This window comes from Gadus macrocephalus, chromosome 2 (assembly GCF_031168955.1).
Source record: "Gadus macrocephalus chromosome 2, ASM3116895v1".
NCBI classification, from domain to species: Eukaryota; Metazoa; Chordata; class Actinopteri; order Gadiformes; family Gadidae; genus Gadus; species Gadus macrocephalus.
Genome location: NC_082383.1, coordinates 1,488,532 through 1,509,333, shown reverse-complemented (window position 1 = coordinate 1,509,333; position 20,802 = coordinate 1,488,532). Strand labels below are relative to the sequence as shown.

At 47.8% G+C, this 20,802-nt stretch overlaps 1 protein-coding gene across 1 annotated transcript; it reads right to left on the bottom strand.

The window, feature by feature from the left end:
* Positions 1–618: 618 nt before the first annotated feature.
* On the bottom strand, positions 619–10,051 carry LOC132471179 (dynein axonemal assembly factor 5). The gene is given in 8 exon segments (XM_060070293.1): positions 619–809; positions 812–910; positions 913–937; positions 3,101–3,333; positions 7,913–8,031; positions 8,713–8,837; positions 9,071–9,255; positions 9,474–10,051. Coding segments are annotated over 8 exon segments (1,512 nt in total). The 5' UTR covers positions 10,024–10,051; the 3' UTR covers positions 619–633.
* Between the last annotated feature and the right edge of the window lie 10,751 nt (positions 10,052–20,802).

The following is a 20,802-nucleotide window of genomic DNA, read 5'->3' as shown; positions in this document are numbered from 1 at the left end:
GCATCAGAGAAACATCATGTGGCAGGCCAGGGCATCATCAAGCCTGGTCTGCATGTCTTTTAATCTGTTTTGCTCCACAGCGAACCAAACGATCCCGTGGCATTAAAAGCACTACTGGCGCACACACGAGTACCGAACTGGGGCAACGCTGGGTCCATGATTGGAGCTGTCATGTGAAATAACCAGAGAGCAGAAGGTAAACAGACAGAATGGGAGATGACCGACCGGCACTTGGGTACCAGGGGGGGGACAGAAACAGCTGGCGGACGGCGGGACACGGCAGCCAAAGAAAGAGAAAGACATCCCTTTTTCCCGGAGCCACCAAAACAATGCCAGAGTGCGTGGGTGTTTGCGTGAGGGACCCGGGGGCCAGAAGAGGTACACAAGCAGGGGCCGTACAGAAAGATAGTTTACACCCTGGGCGTTGCAAAACATGCAATCATATTGTCGCTTTAAATGTGGATAAAAGATTGGCGGCGAGTAGAGCAATAAATAACGGACGCAATCACCAACTAGAGAGGTAAAGTGTTCCCATGGTAACCGACCCATTAACAGCAGTGACACATCACCAGCCATGTCCCATCGGATTACACAGCGCTTCTCGGCAGACACACACCTGCCGTCTTAATGATGCTACGGTCGACTCGGACCACCGCCTGACCCCAACCGCGCTGGGATCGAGGCAGGGCGTGGGGGGGGACGGGGGGGGCTCACCTGTTGAGACTCCTGACAGACGTCGGGCCGGGCCAGGGTGTCGGCCAGCCTCTGGAGGTGGGGGCCGAGCAGGGGCCCCGAGGAGCCCTCCAGACGGCCGCCAGCACCATGAGGGGGGTCCAGGGAGAGCGGGAGGAGCCTGACGCCTCCACGTGGTCCAGGAGCAGCTGGAGGAACACCTCCGGGAGCACGAAGAACCCAGCAGCTTGGCCGCCTCACGGCACTGGAGGGGGGGTGGAGGAGGGGTGAGGAGGAGGAGGTGGAGGAGGTGGAGGAGGGGGAGGTGGAGGAGGAGGGGAGGTGGAGGTGGGGAGGTGGAGGTGAGGAGGGGGAGGTGGGGAGGGGGAGGTGGAGGAGGGGAGGTGGGGGAGGAGGATGGAGAGGGAGGGGTGGAGAGGAGTTGGTGGAGGTGGTGGAGGAGGAGGAGGTGGAGGAGGGGGAGGTGGAGGAGGGGAGGTGGGGGGTGGAGGAGGGGGAGGTGGGGGAGGGGGAGGTGGAGGAGGGGGAGGTGGGGAGGGGGAGGTGGGGGGTGGAGGAGGGGGAGGTGGGGGAGGGGGAGGTGGAGGAGGGGGAGGTGGGGAGGGGTTGAGGAGGAGGAGGAGGTGGTGGAGGAGGATGGAGAGGGAGGGGTGGAGGAGGAGGTGGAGGAGGAGGAGGGAGGTGGTGGAGGAGGTGGAGGAGGTGGGGGAGGTGGTGGAGGAGGTGGAGGAGGGGGGAGGGGTGGAGGAGGGGGAGGAGGAGGGGGGGGAGGAGGAGGTGGAGGAGGGGGAGGAGGAGGGGGAGGAGGTGGAGGTGGAGGAGGAGGAGGAGGAGGTGGTGGAGGATGGAGAGGGAGGGTGGAGAAGGAGTTGGTGGAGGGTTGGAGGAGGATGATGGTGGAGGAGATGAGGAGTGGAGGAGGAGGAGGGAGGGGATGAAGGGGGAGGAGGAGGTGGAGAAGGAGGGGGGAGGAGGAGTATGGAAAGCGGGGTGGAGTTGTGGAGAAGGAGTTGGAGGGGAGGTGATGGTGGAGGAGGAGGGGGGGATGAGATGAAGGGTGGAGGAGGAGGATGGAGAGGGAGGGGGATGCAGGGTGGAGGAGGATGAGGGAGAAGGAGGTGAAGGATGGCGGAGGATGATGATGGAGACAAATGAATGGGTGGAGGAGGATGATGATGATGATGACGAAGATCAATAAGGGCAGATAGAGGGTAGAAGGAGTGTTGGAGTGGGAGACAGAGAGAGGGATGCAGAGGCATAGACACGGATGGGGGAGAGGAGAGGGGAATAGTTGGAGAGGAAGTTGTAGGAGCAGGAAGATAGTTCAAATAAGAGGGTGGGGGGGGGGGGGCAGGAGAGAAGCAGAGGGTTTATTCTGAATATGTCTATTGGATCAAAGCCCAGCAGAGGTTTCCTCTTTGAACAGGTGCATCCAAGTCCTTGATACCGTCCCAACCGGTCCCGGCTGGTCCCGAGGGCGGCTGACAGAGCGACGAGCCTGTGAACCGCGTGCTCTCGGGCTGAAAGGTGTGCCTTGGAGTCAACCTGTTGGATCCACACCAGGGTAGGCCTTTACAAGCCCCTACAGCTTGATGTTAGGACAAATAGCAGGAGGCCACACCTGCTTTAGATACTGGCTAAACATGCAGGAAATCTGTCCGGTCAGAGGGCAGCGGTCTTACACTTTTAGACTTTTGCTAACGGAATGTCTACAGTGTCTAAAAATGCCTGCCTTCTGTTTAATAGGTCTGATTCATATCGAGATCTAACTCAGTGACTCATAGTTTACGAGTGCTTCCCCCTCGCACTACTTTCATCCATAATTACATACTAGCTGAAATTGTATCTTAAATCAATGAGTTGAAGAAAGGGAGGGGGCGTTTCGTTTGGCGTTCCGTTCGGCGTTCCGTTCATTGATGCTATTAGTTATTAAGCAGAGTGTACTTAAGTGGGTACTTAGATTGTGTTTAACAGTGATGTCAGATGAGACTGGGAGCAGTAGTGGTTATGCCTCTGGCCCCAAGAGGCCTAAGGGTGGGCTGTGGAAGTGGGGAATCGAACCAGGTACTATTGGGATGGGTCGAAGCCAACCCATCCTACCCACCCACCCACCCCCCTACCCTTACGGGCTGATTAGGGTTCCACGTCGACGCAACGCAAGGGGGTTTACCGGAGCCATCACGACCCTGGCGGACCCTCCTCGCGTCCACCGCAACGGGCCTGACGTGCGCCTCCCAAAAATCGTAACCTTGCGTCGAGGCGCCGCAGCAGCGAGGGCGGCGATCGGTCCGCTCGCTAAAACCCAGACGCCAAAACAGGTTCACGCCGCGTTGAGGCGTTGCGTTGACGTGGAACCCCTAATCAGTCCCTTCATCCCCCCCCCCCCGCCCTGCCCCGCCCTACTCACGTTGGCCACCACCTCTCTCTCGCTGTCCCCGCAGGCCACGTGCAGGGTGGCCAGGAGGGGCTGCATGTGCTGGGTGCAGTGGTCCTCGGCGTGCAGCAGCAGCACGCGCAGCAGCTGGGAGGTCTTGACCCGCGTGGGCACCAGCCAGTCGGTGACGTCATGGCTGATGGCCGGCACCAGGCGGCCCAGGTTCCTCACCACCAGCTCCCGGCAGCCCAGCCCGGGACGCTCCACTAGGGGGTGGGGTGGGGGTGGGGGGAGAGGAGGGGAACAGGAGCTGATGATGGTGGTGGTGGTGGTGTGCACGTGTTGGGTGTTTGTGTGTGTGGTGTTAAAGGGTAATTCCGGTGTAATATGGATTTGGATATGTTTGTATGATAACGAGTTGAAACGTTCGTTTTCGAGCACAAAAATACGCTTTCTTCAGGTGGCTGTTTTTAGCCGATTCTATCAAAAAGCGAACACAGAGCATGCATGTTGCTGACGGATGTCAGTGTTCGTCAATCTACCTATCGAGTCTTAAAAACAAATGGCGTCGACGGGTGACCTACTGATGGTATTGTGTGTAGAAAATGTCCTTTTTAATAAACAATCTGTAGACTAACAAAGTTCTCAATGCCTTGTTTTATTTTAAGACCCTTATTATACTACCAAAGAAGTGTCGGGCTACTTTTAGCCTTTTAAGTGGTTTAAAATAGCGATCTAGTTTTTACCATAACCAGTGCCCCCATCGTTCCAAGTTTATAGCGTTTTGATAGAATCAACTAAAAACAGCCAACTGAAGAATGCGTCTAAATGCGTTTTTTGTGCTCCAAAACGAACGTCTCAACTCGTTATCATACAAAACATATCCCAAATCCATTTTACACTGGAATTACCCTTTAAGATGCGCTTTGACACTTTAGTGACAGTTATTTTTTCGGACAGTTTTGATTGTTTGTGTGGTCGCCGTCACTGTTTTACTACTCATTTCTGGTTTGGCAGTGCTCATAGGAGAGTTGGTCATTCGACCACACCATCTTGAAGTTCGATTTGAGAGGGATGAGAAAGTGTGAGAAAGACAGAGTCCGGGAGGAACATGGATGCGGTTTTTAACCTTCTAACAATGAAATGTGGAAACATTAATAAATATCTTATTAAGGATATATTTGTTTCAATGGGAGTCACATTTGAGTTAATATGTATTCAATGATTTCAATACCTATCTCAGATTGCAGAATGATTGTCTGCATTGTAATAATTCAGACCATCATGTTATAATAATAACAATCGCTTCAAAGGAAAACAAAGCCGCTGCCTCTGAGGCTTTGAAGGGGCTTTATGAATCGTTGGTGACTTGGAGTCGGAGCCAAACCCAGTTAACTCCACTCTCCCATCCCGTTTTCCATCCAGCTTTTTACGGCCATGGTTCCTCTGTGGGGGACTTGTCACAACAAGTGGAACACATTCTCAAATAGCCTTCTGCGGTCCCTCTCTCTCTCTCTCTCTCTCTCTCTCTCTCTCTCTCTCTCTCTCTCTCTCTCTCTCTCTCTCTCTCTCTCTCTCTCTCTCTCTCTCTCTCTCTCTCTCTCTCTCTCTCTCTCTCTCTCTCTCTCTCTCTCTCTCTCTCTCTCTCTCTCTCTCTCTCTCTCTCAAGAGAGGGGAAAAGTGCAATAAATCAGAGAGGCGCACTCGACAAGACAAAACAAGCCCCTCGCCGCTCGTCTCTTCCCTGTCAGACGGTGACCTCTTCCCTCCAGGCCTGGCAGGGGAACCACAGAACGGACGAGAGACTGACAGAAACACAGAGAGAGCGAGAGTGAGTGAGAGAGAGAGCGAGCGAGCAAGATAGAGAGCAAGAAGGAAAGAGAAAGAGAGAGATCATGTACAAATTAAGACGTCACATGTTTTCTATTGTAGGGTCATCGTCGGCGTAGCCCAAGGTCATCAGGTCGGGCTAAAGGTCAGGAGGATGCACGGCCTGACCTCTGGAAGTGTTTGTTCCCACTGGGTCTCACGACCACGTTGAGGTTCAAGCTCACGCTGGGGCCCCGGGGGGGGCCAGTCTGATCCCTCCTAGCCCCCAGCATCGTAGCCCTTTACCTGAGACCCCTGCGCGAGTCTCAACATGAGTCCGGCGGGCTACACGATACCCTACACGGAAACAGAGGCTAAAAGCTAAGTCTACAGTCGTTTCCCTTTGGCCTCGTTTAAAATCTGTCTTGTCGTGAGTCTTGTGTCATGTAGCTACAAATCACCTTCTTGTATGCATTGTGCCATGGCGAAAAAAAGGTTGGAACACCTTTGTTTTATTCATAGCATAACAAATAAAATACTGGCGAAGCCAACCCACGGAACAAAAAAAGGAATGCACATCAGGCTAACCAGCGGTTTTGGATCAGAGAGAGCCATTATGAAAACTATTTCTCACACTGGGAGAGTGGGTATGTGGTGTTTCACTTCCCTCTGTAAATGCCTTAGAGGCAGTAAAAAGGTGGTTGATTATATCCTTTATACAGGCATTCACGACAAAACCAAATAAAAAAGGCTCGGAACAAAAAGAGTTTGCAACAACACTAAACACTATGCCGGTCACTTGCTCATTTGCCTCAACGAGAAACAGGCTCCATAATTCATTCTTTAAGTCTATCTGCTGCTCTCACATTAAAAGTGTTGTTTATTCCAGAGTAAAACATTAAAACGGATAAACACTTAAGTTTTTTGCTTCTGTAATGCGACATATTTCCCAGTAGAACAGGATATAAGGAAGGAAGAATCATTGGAGTTATGATTAAATGTGAAATGACAATTCAGGATTTGAACACTAGTGATGCATCCAATGTGGCTTGATGTCTTCCCACTCTCTTAACCATTTGTGACGTGAGACCAAAGTCTGTATTAGAAGTGGGACCAGGAGTTTGAAATGGAGGTATTTAATGGTCTTTTTTCTTTTGTCTTCAAACGATTACACAGTTACACAGCAGTTACCATAGAACAACACACTGGTTTCAAGCCTTGGTACGCTAGATCGGATCACACAGGTTCACAGAACGTTAGAGTGGACCGAAAAACTGTTATTGAGTATTTTTAATTCTAAATGTCTTCCGCTTACTAACTGGGAAGGGCTCAATCGTCCACTTTGCGCCTCTAAGATGTCTGAAGTCAACCGAAAACGACAGGGAGGAAAAAACCCATTAAACATAATAAACAGATCTAAAACGGTGGACCTTGGGATTTTCCTGCTCCTTTTGAATGGTGAGGGAAAACTACACAACGTGCCGACAGAGAAAGCCACAGGATCTATTAATTTCTCAGCGCTTCACTGAAGAGGGAAGAGGGGTGGAAGCAAAGGGGGATGTTTGTTTGGACGGCAGTTCAGACGGACAGAGAGAGACCATCAGCCTCTCTGTTAAGCTCTGTCCATCACCACCACAAAAAGTATAAATGGTATTAATAGTTTCTAATAGAGGCTAAAGTGGTTAACAGTATATTAACCTACTCAGCATTTTCTAGGCACCCAGGTGTGTGTGTGTGTGTGTGTGTGTGTGTGTGTGTGTGTGTGTGTGTGTGTGTGTGTGTGTGTGTGTGTGTGTGTGTTTCCAACAGCCTGGAAATCCTTTCATATTCACCTTACTTATTTTGCACATTATGTTATTTTTTGGGCGGTTTCTATTACGTGTTATTTTTTTGTTAGGTTATTGTTAGGTTAGACACTATTAGGTGGATCAAGCCAACACGAGAGGGAGTGATGTTGTACTGAATAGCAGTACGGCTGTGATTCGGTTGTAGGTACAAGGCCGAAGATAATCACAGCCGCGCAGATATTCAGTACAACAGCACGACCTCGAGTGTGATACTGCTTTTATACAACAGTTCTACAAGCACCATTTATTAGTTAACAGTAATAAGCAACAACAGATTATGATCTGTTTGTTTATTTAATGATTTATTTGGCTCCGCCAACACAAATAGATCTGCAAATGGACTGGGACTGAACTGTTGCCAAGCAACACAAACACACTAGCTATCTAAGGGTACATCAAGACCGTTAATGAAATTAACGGTTATCAAAACACCTGTAAAGCGGAGTGATACATGTATATTTAAAAGTCCCAGTGCTGTTATACTCTACATCAGCACTCATGGAATGCCTCGTGTCCAATAAAATTACTTGTATAATAATTGATAACACACAGTGGGGTATATAAAAAATACAACTGGCTTAAAACGTTCGCCAATTGCGGCTCTGAATTGAGCCAATACCTCCGTAAGCCTTCCGAGCGTCTTACTGAAGTGTCAGAGCTGAATTAAACAACCCGGAGATAAGCTGCGTGAAAGATGATGCCAAAACAACCAAGTCCCCTCGCACACATTATCGAGTCGTTTGTACATACTCAGTACTGTGTACGCGGAGGATTCAAATTACAAAATTGTGTTTGCGTTGCTCTACAGCATGGCGCTAATGTGGTTTTAATTGTTTCCTACAGAGAAGGTCTCCCTTAATTTAAATGAGTGATGAGCTTGTGAGAGCAAAGGGTGTGTCACCTCATAAATAGATTATGGTCAAGTATGCAAATACAGTATGTGTTGAGATATGGCGAGGTTTCAAAATGCATGAGCTTGCTATGAACCATGTATACACCCAAAATAAACTATATCGTCTGTATATATAGTTGAACGATTGATTACAATTATCTATATCAACGTACTTATTGTTTTATATTGTTTGTTGTTTAAATTCCTACATCATGTGTTAAACGCGCCCTGCTGAACGTCATGAGGGCATTTGGATGAGGCGAGGGTTGCCATGGCGCCGGCGGCGCTCTGACTGACCTCCGGCTGGGTAGAGGGGGGGCGGAGCCAGGAGGAAGTCCATCTTGTCCTTGATGTCGGCCTCGTTCTCCCGCTCCCACTGCTCGCCCGTCTTCCTCCAGAGCTCCTCCGCCAGCAGTCTGCAGAGGGCACGTGGGACCGGACGGGAGTCATGACAACGTCAGCATCAGCACCATGAGGCCAGGGTGCTGCAGAGCTGGGGTTCTGGCCATGGATCCCAACACCAAATTCAAGGCAGCACACCAACATTTTTCTTAATCTTTTCTTTTTTCTTAATCTTAAAAAGGTGCTGTAGCTACTTATATGATTTAAGAGCTAATATTGGATTGTTATTTGTTCCAAATGGCATAGCCACCAAACAGCTGTTAAGACAGCTCCCGGATCATTTTTGACCAAAATTAGATGCCCTGAATATGGGGAAGGAGACTCCCTTATTGGTTCAGGGAATCCATATTTTCTGTCAATCACAGATGTGTCAATGCAACACTTCTCAATGGCGGAGAAACGTAAGAAGGGAAAGATTTTGGGTTATTTAGTTTCAATATCTTGCTCACCTCTGTACTCTCTCTTTATAGCTCTTGAGTCTTTAAAGAGCTTTAAGATGGTGATCAATTGATTCTAAGTCCTTAGAGACACATAGTTTCCAGCCAAATCAATACTATGAGCTGTTAGGACCCAGATTCTACCTGTCATCCCCACCTGAAAGAGCCTGATGTCAGATCCAGCAGTCCTACTATGGTGTGACTGAATTTCTGGGGGGAGACTGCACAGAACTGCGGTATTGGAGGAATTGTTTCTACCTTATTTCATCGACCTCGTCGGTAATACTGCTCAGCAGAAGTGGGATGAGTTTGTGGAAATAGGAATATCTGTCTCTCATGTTGAGCAGCCAATCACCAACCACAATGGTCACGGACTTCCGCACCTAAGTCAGAGAAAGGCAGAGAAAGGCAAAGAAAGGTTGAGTTAGGTTACACCCGTTCCGTTCCCATACCATCCATAACGTAGAAACACTGTTTAAACCGTGTGTACCCCTAGTGATACTTTGAAGAAATGCACGGTCTGTCTGGAAGATGTCCTTTTTTTTCATTTTATATTTGCTAGAATATGGAATAATATATGATAATAACACCTTAATAAAACGAGTTATAGCCATACTTGTGGAGAATTGTCGAAGAGTCTCTGTGCCATGTGAGAAAGCACATCGTCCACGTTCTTCCCCGTCCCGTGTTGGACCACAGCCCCGGTCGCCTCGAGGACAGACACCCGTACCCTGGAGTGCTGGTGGGAGATGCTCTGCATTAACGGCTTCACCAAGCTCTCCGCCTGCATGTGGAAGTGCTCTGAGCGAAATAAAGGGACACATTAAATCACAATTTCACCATGAACTCAAACCTAGATCACCAAATGGAATGGGTTTTAAATAAGGGGATCATTTATAATTTAACAGCAACAAGAGCAGTGAGGAAAGAGCATACCGTAAACCGAACCTATATGTCGCAAATACGGAAGTGCATCTCGGAACTATGGCAACACGTTTCCTAAACATGCGTGCACCCACCTGGCACAGACTTTGCAAAGAGTACAGTGCATTTACAGCTCTCTCTTTTGACGTCAGGACACGGGTCGACGATAGTGACCTGTAATATCTTGATCATATCGTCCAGATACGGCGCTAGTTGCTTCCCGCACACTTCCACCGTGAGAGAAAGCAGCTCCATGATAGACAGCCGAAGCTCCTCGGCTGGCTCAATGATCTCCTTTCCCCCCAGCCTCTGTGTCAGGCAGGGCATTAGGTAGACGAGCGAGTCTTCCGGTTGAGGAACACAACGAATAAAGTCGGTTAACATCAGAATAGAGGTCTCCCTGCATCTTTCCATGGGATCCGACATGCATTTGAGCAGAGGCTTGAGAAGGCAGGAGAAAACCTCCTGCAGCACGCCGCCAGACAGTCCTTTTTCGATGGTTTCCTTTTTAATAGCTTCAAGTGCCCTCTTTCTGGTCGCTTTGTTGTCTTCGTTTAGGCAATTTAAGTGGCGAACCAGTCCCCTCATAACCTCAGCGACATGCTCGTCCCCGGACCCCATGGCTGACATGTTCCCTGTTGTCATGGACACGAATGGCGCTACGAAAGATAAACACTGCTTTACGACAGCTGCTCCAGGGAACTCAGAGACGAGGGATCTTGGGACTGTTGTTTCTCCGTTAGTAGAGAAGAATTTGTAGTTCAAATCCCATATAATGTGTTTATATATAATAATAAAAAATCTCTCCCTATATATATATAAGATAAATATACCTAATTATTACCATTACAATTAAAAGTATTAATATTATATTTAATTATTATTTTGAATGTTTCTTTTGACGCATTATTCTTTCGAAAACGGATTCGGGGTTAGTGTTTGTCTGAAAATATATCATCATGATATACAGTATAAGTAGGCTACATAACACAGCAACGCAATAATAAAACACTATCATCAATCATAATGGGAAATTAATGTCACTCATACATCTGTTTCTTCTTAATTCTATTCTCTCCAACAACACGGATATACATGTACACACACTTGAACTGAATCAATAAAACACACTATTGCGGTTGGTGTTGCTTCTTTGCGGTTCCAAGTGATGAGACTGACGTCATGCGGACCGACGCAGCGCACCGAGGAGCAGAGGAAGACGCAGCGGCAGCAGCAGCATCCCCGCTAAAGGCTTGACGTAGGGCAGCCCCGTCTCAACCAGCAACCTAGCACCAGCAGTGGCTTCCGTGAGCATCCTCTGAAAACACGGTAAGCAACCCCTACAGGAAACCATCGTCTGACGGTTAAGGGACCACTTTTGTTTCAGCATGCATCGCGGTCCATCGCCAGCCCCGTAGCGAATCAACTTGTTGTATAACGTGCTCATCCCCGCATGTTTTGCATGTTTTCACGGTGCGATGGACCAAAACCATACGCTAGCTGTCAAAGTGCTAGCTAGACTAGCTTAGCTCTCCTGTCGAACGCATCAGAACAGGTGCTTAGTTGTGTTGATGCTTCGCAGTATGGAAACAACAGCATAACCCTATCCATCCTATTCAACCCTTTCGAAGGGTTATTATTTTATACCTTCCAGGCACAGTGTGTGAAGCTAACGACGTTTGCAGCATCTTGTTTTCATTTCAGGAAGTGCAGGTGTCAGCGACAGGCAACCCATTGCGATGCACGAATGCAACCAAATATTAAGCTAGAACGTATGACATCTTCACACAGCTGATTCATTACAGAATACTGCTGCATGCTGCATGATCAAGTCCCAGATACGTACATAGATTAATGCGATGAGTTAAACATTAGACATGGCATTGGCATGAGTTGTAAACATCACAAGGGACCCCCCTCGTTTTGCTCCTCCCATCTTCTCTCAGCACTCCTTCCCAGATTCTTAGCTACACTTTTCCCATCACAATTATTCTCTCTTTTCCCTCCCATTCTCCCCCCTCCCACTCTTTCCCTCCCCCCCACAGTGATAAAAGATAAGATGGCCACCTCCTCAAACTTGGACGAAGACGAGAGCTTGAAAGGCTGTGAGGTCTTTGTGCAGAGGCATAACATCCAGCAGATCCTCAAAGAGTGCATTGTGAACCTGTGCATCGCCAAACCCGAGCGGCCTATGAAGTTCCTTCGGGAGCACTTTGAAAAGCTGGAGAAGGTCAGTGACAACACAGCGCCTTGTTTCTGATAACGGTTTACCATCTGACGGGCACTAGTTGATGGTTCGATTATTTTGGGCTGCAGTTGTTCTGCGTGCATTGCAGTGGACTGGAAGCCAGTGACGCAAACACTTTCTGACTGGGTTTTGATGTCAGAGTTCAGAGTCTCGGAGCTGCTTGAGTCAGAGTACTGCAGACAAGATCTGGAGAGGTTGTGTAACACTTCACTGTGTTCAAAGTGATGCTCTCTGTGTGAACCACAGTGCCGTTCTTCCTTGATCTAGTGGTGTTTGGTGTGCAAATTGTATTTGAAGAATGTACAACTCAAGTGGATGTTGAATTTGGGGTATTTTATGATGAAATTATTCATTTTGAGCAGATGTAGAGTGTGTGTATTTTACAATAATAGGTTTTCAAACTTTTCATAGTTGTCAAGGCCAGAAACTGCACAGGATATAACTACAGTAATAGATGACTGGCATTAAGATGCTTGTTGTCACGGGATCCAGATATAACTGAGTTACTTCCTAGAGGACTATCACACTATCATCACAATTCTCTGTTAAAACAGCTGGTAATTTAACTTCGATGCCTGTTCACTTGATTGTATACGAGTGAGTGACTGCTCATCGTTTGTATGGCAGCGGTCCAGTTTACAGTGTTCGATTTTATATTAGTCTCACAATCTCCAATGGCTTCCAATGTATTGGCAGGCTGATACGAGTCTTCACTAAAGAGCCTCATTCCCATTAAGGATGCTAGAAATCTAATTATGATCAAATACACATACCAAATATCACTCTTTTCTTATTTTTTGCGTACCAAGGTACCCAAAATAAATCCAGCATTAGATTCTACAAATGAAACATTGAAAGTAGATTTTAATAATTTGATTTTGTTTATCCAGTCCATCTGAGTTAGAACTACAATGGAACCTGCCGGGTCACACGTTTGTTTTACCTTCTTGTTACTGTTGTAGATCCTGCAGGGTATACTCCTATGCATCAACTTTAACGATTACTCCATTGTGTTTGAGTTAGGCTATAGTTGAGCGCAAGGCTGGGTACTTGCTAATTCCCAGATTATGTTGACGATAGCCCTGTAGAGGAGTGCTGCTGCCCGACAGTTATGCTTGGAAGCCCCTTCTCCTTGACTGTTAGGCCCTGATCACGTATCTAGACTGAGATCACGTATTTAGGTCACCACGTCTCACGGCTAATACAGATCGTTAATGTCTGTTGAATATCGAATATCTTTCTATGCTACGCGCCACGTTTAAAACATCACTATATTCACCATTGTTCATTCGCCGTTCAGTTTACCAATCCAAGAATATGGATTTGAATCCAAATTCTATTGACAATTCTCGTCTCCATTGCTCTCTTACTTTATTTTAAACAAAAAATACACGTACGCTCATCTCAGTTCGGTTCCTCCGTTTCCTAGAAAGGAGATTCAGAACATCTTTGATCTGTGTCAGAATGTCCCCGTCAGCCATCTCGTTCCCATCATGAGCAGGTCATGGGATCCCCCCCCCCCCCCCCCCCCCTTAACCACGGCCTTTGCTCTCATCCAGTTGATCTCAGCAGTGTGCAGGGGTTCACGTGCTGGAGCTGGGGAAGGTCATTAACAGGTCCCGGGGTTGGTGGAGGGTAGCCGGCGGGGAGGCAAGCTCTGCACAGCAGATCCTTACACAGTGGTGCTGATTGTGAGGATGAAGATCAGATATGAAGCTCTTCTCCGTATCACAAAAAAGTTCAAACGCTTTTGCCCCGGGGTTTTGAAAGCCCACCCTTTCAAAGACTTGTCTTTTGGTAAGAGCGCATGATGTGAGATTCAACTGACTGGAGCGGGGTGAAAGCTGCACCTGGTGACTCCCTTGACGTGTCCGGGTTCAGCATCCCGTGGTTTGGTCTTATTTTTTGGCATGTTCGTGACATAACATTTAGAAAACAGCGTCCGCCGCATTAGGCGACCTGAGCACGAATCGGTTAACTCGATGCGACGGCGGCAGCGGCGGTTGGTGACGCGCGTGGCCTTTGCTTGTTTTTGTGTTTCTCCCACCCACCCGGGTGGCCCGCGCCAGGCGGACAGCACCGTTGCCAAGGAGACAGCGCGTCAAAGCGAGCCCAGCCAAAGGTAGAGGGAGCTGCCCCTGCTATCCTGGGGGGACTATGATGCTGCAGAGTCACAGAGCGAGCGGGAACGCTAATGGGGGGCGGCGGAGACGGCGGCGTACCAGGGGAGCTGGATGCACTGGTTTCGCTATCGTCGAGTTCAGGGGTCCTCAAAATGTTTTGTTTTGCAGCTGTATTTTGTGGAATGGTTAATGAACCACACGTATCATTTACTTAAACATCTGTCTAACAATTTATACTATTGGGGGGGGGGGGGGGGGGGGACACGTCATTAAATACAACAACCCACTTTTTGAGCATGTAAAGTTGAGATTTAACCAACTCTTTTTCTGCTGGTTGCTTAAATGTTTTTGTTCTTTTTTATGAACCACCTGTAATCAAGACCACTCAAGTGTTCTACTTGAGTGGTGCATAATCAGTTTCCAAAACAGCATGAGACAGCAGACGGTAACAGGAGAGGGATCAGGAACACTGGTTCAGCCCAGTGTTGGGAGGATATGGCGCTGTCTGGTTAATTTTGTTTTAAGTGAGTCACACCGCATTGATGCATCTTTACCCGAAAAACCGATAATAAACAACTGCTCTCAACTATGAAAAATAACAGGTTTTCATCCACTCATTTAGTTAAAGTCGCTCTTGCTATAGGGTCTGATTTGTAAGGGTCTGGTTGATGTTATTTAGTTATAGCATAATGGGACTATTGGGATTCAAAATACAAATTTGAAATTGTTTAATCTTTCAATCTTGCATTGATTGGCTAGTTTCAAATTTACTGCTTTTGTTAATAACAATATATTCATATTTTATTAAATCAACCGTTTGAAAATTGCTCATCCCAAGTCAGAAGATTCCCCTGGAATTGTGGGTTGACCCAGTTGTTTAAGAAGATTAAGCATCCATTTGCCCTGTTCACCAATTATTTGGGACAGGGTATTTTTGGATCCATCCCTAATCTGCCTGAAAGCCTACTGTTGCTGTTTTACCTCGACATAAGAGAGGAGAATTGAACGTAGTCCACCAACACAAACCTGTTTCAACCACTTTCGTAAAAGTATAACTATTCTAGTAGTCGTAATGTTGTCTGTACAAATTACAGACAACATTACGACTGTTGAAAGGTGTTCAGGGATGTACTATTTTGTATTTAATGAAAAGATGCATTTTGATTAAAATACAAATAAATGGTCTGTTTGTGTTAGTAGGCCCAATCTGGGACTCCTGGCACTCTGCCATTAACACACACACACACACACACACACACACACACACACACACACACACAGACACACACGTACACACACACACACGTACACACACACACACACACACACACACACACACACACACACACACACACACACACAAAGATGCTGCCCTTTGTTGCCGATGTTCCAAGCCCGTGTGTGTGTGTGTGTGTGTGTGTGTGTGTGTGCGCTCGTGTGTTTTTCTTTCAGCACTCGTGAAAACTTGGCCAGAGGGGGTAACCTAGGAAACAGGTGATGATCGATGGAGCCCAGCCCGATGAGGCGTTCAATGGGCTCTTTTTATTCAGGTTTATTTTTTTCTCTTTCTTTCGTAATCCGCCCCCTCTCACCTGGGCCGGTTACATCATCCGGGTATTCTTCTCTCGTCGGCTCGCCCTAATCTCATTTCATATCCACAACGGGATCCATTTCATGTGGCTCCCACAATCTGACCATCTCTCATCCGTTTCTCCTTTCTCTCTCTCTCTCTCTCTTGCTCTCTCTGACTCTCGCTCACTCCTTCTGCATCTCCATCTTTCTCTCTCACTTTGTGTCTCTCTCTGTCTCTCTGTCTTGTTCTCCCGATCTCTTAATCTCTCTGACTCTCTCGCTCTCTCTCTTTGTGTGTCTCTCTCTCACACTTTGAGTCTCTCTGTCTTGTTCTCTCACTCTTTCTTTCTCTTTCTCCCTCATAATCCTCATCATCATCACTCCATGATTGCTTTCTTGCTCTGTCTGGATGTCTTCATCCATTTTCTTTCTTCCTTCCTTTCTTTCTTGGCAGTACTAACGTCTCTGTTGGATAGAAAGTTTCTCCGTATAGAAGCAGCAGTCACGTCCTCGACCAAACCCATTCCCCAGGTCCCAGCCGGTGTTTGACCCACCTGACCATCGCTGGATATAAACCACATCTTTGATCAACACTACAGTAGCCCCCATTGCTGTGTAACCTCTGTGGGCCAGCCAACCGTTACCTTCCAATGAATAACGGCCGACGCCAGCTTTCATGTCTTTGAAACGGCGTGTATCGTGCGGACCACAAGCCCCTTTCACCGGACCCTGCGAACGCTCCCAGGCCCGCGCCCGACAGATGTGCGATCCCGCGCCGACGACAGCTCAACTCTAACTCTATTTGATAACGTAATTGCGGAATCGGGTACCCCCCCCCCCGATTCATTTCCCCCCTCGTTCATTTCTAAGTGTGAAAAAAGTGAAACCACATGATAACGCAGAAGAATGCACTATAGAGGTTGGCGGCGAGTTTAAAGATAAGCGCCGCCGCTGGTAGGGGCTGGCCGTCGACAAAAGGGCGCATTCATGAGGCAGGCGAACCTCAGGTTTGTCACGGGGGGCTTCACTCTGCACCCACCAGGCCCCCACCGGCTGCACGCGCACGGGGGCGCCTGCAGCCGCATCTGGCTCGCTCTGTTCCAGCAGCCCTGCTGCAAGGTCAACCCTAATGGCTTCCACTTTCCCCGAAGGAACAGCGAAACACTTTCGGTGCTTTAGCTCTTAGTGTAAGCAGCTTTCTTTCTTTCTTTTTTTTTTTTTTGTTTGTTGTTGTTGCGAGTCGTAGGGTTCTTGCTTGTGCCGGGCTGACTCTGGCCTGTTTTTGTGCAGTGCTATTAGGGAAGGATCAGACAGTGCGTCTGTTTACTGCGTCGGATTCCATCAAGGTGGACCGATTTTACATCATCCGGACCTTTCTAAATTAATTCATTTAAAATGTGTTCAATTTTCCCGCATATGCATTTAAACCGCTGCATTGTGGCTATGCTAAAGGCTTGAGTTTCATGTTTTAACCGGCTCATTGACACGCTTGACATTCCGTGGGGCAGTAATAGTGTAAAGTCTTTCTGATGACAGGAAGGAGATGGGGACGGAAGGGCTTCACGCCGTTGTTGGGGGATTTCGCCAAAGATGTCCCGCGTGACACATGAGCACCTCTCGTACAAAGAGCCCAAAATACAAATGCATTCGTTGTGTGCTTGATAGCAATCAATTTCCCCTTCGATCGGTCCACCGGGCAAGCAGGTTGGCCTACAGACGAGAGATCGCCTAAGCAAGAAATGTAATGTGGCGATTCCTGCGATACCGCGTCTCTTGAGCCTGTGCTGAGGCACTTGCTCTGTTTGAGGGACCTGATTTATTCGAAGCGTATCTGATCATCGAAACACGGGGATACAAAGTTGTTGTGATCGCGTTAACGGCGGTCATGTGACTAGTTACTATATCTGGGTGCTACTACATCTGCACTTTCCCTCCTACTCTCTCCTTCCCTGTTTCCACTATTCTATCTGTTTCCATCCACCCTGCCTCGAATAGCTGCTGCATGACCCCAGCCCGCCTCTTCTATTGGTCTGTGTGTGAGTCTGGTTGGTACTCATCTTGTGTGCGTGGTCGTGAGCATGCTGTTGTTTGTGATGAGCAGAATGTTCCCTGTGTTCTCAAAAGCTAGCGGCCATGTTGGCAGGGGGGACGGGGGACGGGGGGGGACGGGGTGTCAGCAGACTGTGTCTTGTGTCCCCCTCCCTGTTCGAGAGAGAGAGAGAGAGAGAGAGAGAGAGAGAGAGAGAGAGAGAGAGAGAGAGCAGAGAAGTATTGGAGAGGTTATTTGATCAACTGCGGCACAATCTGCAGTTTCGGTTCACTCTTTCCTGTCAGAAGGCTCTCTATGTAGGTCACCGTTTGCATTGACTACCTTGTCGCCGCGCTTCACGTGTAGCGCCACCTCTCCCCGGCTCTAGTCTAGCCAAAACGCGTCCACACCTCGCACCGCTCCGCCACGTCAAAGGCTCTCAACAGAGTGCATTGTGGGAGATTCCTGTGCGTCAGTCAGCCTGCGTCTCTCTCTCTCTCTCTCTCCCCGTGAAACATTACAGCCTTCCTGTGCTAACCTAGCATTCGTCTGTCGCCAGCTCCTATCACACCACACCCAGCGAGGGCCTTCAAAGAACTCTGATGGACAAATTGTCAGGAGAACACACTTGTTTTCCCAGTCTGTGAAGAGTGTTTAGAGGGAAACGAAGTACGGTGCTGGTTTAGGCCACAGATCTCTATCTCCTCCTCTATCTCCTTAGTTACTCTTTCTGTTCAAACCCCATCCGTCTCCTTATTGTCATTCCTCTGCAGTCCTAGACTGGGTTACCTGTATTACAGTTGACCCCGTATTGTGTCGGAGTACTGTGTGTGTGTGTGTGTGCGTACGTGCGTGTGTGTGCAAGCGTGTGCATGTGTGCTTCTAATGATTAACAGGAGTCGACATGGCCCTTTTTTATGAAACAGCATGGGGGGGGGACACTGGAAGATTGTGATCGCTGCTGAAAAGCTTCAAAGCGCACCCACCCCCTTTCTGCCAGGAATAGAAAAACAATTTTCACACAACAGGATTTTACGCAGTTGTCATTGATCCAAGGGCAGTATTTTTCCTAGACCCTGGTGAACTGTGATGCAGCAGTATTATAATGTTGTGATTCGGTACATTTCCACAAGTCTCTTGTTATTGCATTACGAGACTCTGTACTTTTCCGTGGCTTAACCGTGCACTGGGCATGCCGTTGGCACGTGCTCAATGTAAATGATCTTTAGTCGTAGGTATTTAAACATCAGCCATAACCATAGCGACATCTGTGCCCAATGTACAAACAGTTCTGTGTTTAAACGTACATGACATGTAGAACATATGGTCCGAATAGAAGTGGTATATATCGTGTGGTGTACTGTGTATTCTTACTGGAATTCAGTTGTTTTCTATGGCATTTAGAAAACAAGAGAATGGATTGTTTTCTAATTGGTTTTGTATGGATGTATCATAGCTGAATTCTTGTTCTGTGTTGACCTTTTCAAGCGCAATATACCGTTGAGTAAGATTCATAACCTCTATCCACACCTTAATGACCTGTAGTCATTGTTGAACAGTAGAGTTGTACCAAAAATGTGTTTATCCATCTCAGATCCAGTAGTCCTAATATGTTATCGCAGAACTTTGTGGGGGAAGGGACAGAGGCACGCCTTGTTGCTTGCTTTGTCACAAGGGTGTTGTCGTTGGTGTTGATTTGACACCTTTACAGACACTTTCTTTTACAGTTCACTACTGCTGGCTTGTGATGTGTTCGAGATGCATAGTACACCACCCGCACGAGTTGTAAAATGGAAAAATCTCCCAGCTTTCTTGCGACATTTCACAGAGGCACGCCCCCTTTTGGTCGTTCCCACTCTTGCTTCTGAGAGTCCAGCGAGTTCAGCGAGGATAACCGAGCAGCTCGACAAACAAAGATGGCTGAGCCTGCACTCGTTATGAGATGTATTTTCTTTGTCTTGTACCATGTTAGTGGTTTTAAATGCTCTTACACACTTGATTACATTCCTGCTTTAATCAGGTCACCAATTTATGTATGGCATGGCCATTCCGTGCAATGCAATACAATGTCAAGTTTTGTATGTTTGTTTTCGAGCTGATTTGCTAAAGAAGCTAATGTAGCTAACAATAACAACGACTAGCCAATGACCGACTCGTCATGGAGCGATGCCCACAAAGATAAACGGGAAGTGCTACAAGCCAGGAAATAACGTCAGAGCAACTCTTGGTGGTGTGCGATGCATCTCGAACACACCATAAGTGTGTTGTTTGGCAAATCTGTGTGTACAGAACCCCGCCCAGCAACACGATTGGTCCAAACAAATGTGACGCGGAAGAAAGTGAAACGCCCTGTTCACCCAGATCTGAACTCGCCTGCTGTCAGTCTTTAGATATTAATCTCAACACTAGATTATTAATAACCTTTTTGCACAGGGGCATTCAAATGTGCGCTGCAAATGCAAACCCGCCACCCACCCACCCACCCACGGTTGCACCCTCTCCCCCTTGGGTGGGTAATTGTGATCTATCCCCTCTGGCCTCTCTTGGCTCTCCAGGAATGCACTCAGTGACCCTAGGGCCTCTACCTGGGCCCGTGGCCCCCCAAAAGACAGGTCTCTCGTCTCTGTCACCATGGTGGTCGCTTTTTGTTCACACCCATCTGCCCGTTACTTAAACCCTAATCACACTGACACACGCAAGCACACACACACACACACACACACACGCGCACACGCACACGCACACACACATTCTCCCTAAGCCTTGGATCAAATGCTCACACAAGACATTGGTGTTCAACATCATTTCAGAAAGCAGCGTGTTTCCTACGGCACAGACATATGACTGTACGCCTGCAGCCCTAAATATTACCAATAAACTTTAAACGTTAAATAAATGGCCTTCTGTCTGTGTGACTGCTGAACACCTAAAATTGACATGAACACACCCAGAGCAAAGGAGCAAGGGAAGGGGTGTGTGTGTGTGTGTGTGTGTGTGTGTGTGTGTGTGTGTGTGTGTGTGTGTGTGTGTGTGTGTGTGTGTGTGTGTGTGTGTGTGTGTGTGTGTGTGTGTGTGTGTGTGTGTGTGTGTGCGGTCTATGAAGCCTTGAAAGAAATGTGTTATAATAGGACGACTCAGTGGGTGGCTGCTGTGACAGCAACATCAGTTTGATTCACTATCCTTGTTTGCTAAGAAATGTAAACACAGTACGTGTGTTTGTGTGTGTGTGTGTGCACGCGTGTGTGCCTGTGTGTGTGTGCGGTTCGACAGCGTGACAGAGTTAAGAGGTGCAGCATTAGTTTTCATTGTCTAGTGTTTGGAGTGTATGCGTGTGACAGATTGCTCAAATGTGTGTACGCCAGTAAACCGGGGCCAGAGGACATGTTGGAGGCCATTAGCGAAGACACACGCACGCGCGCACACGCACACAAACACGCACACAAGTTGCAACG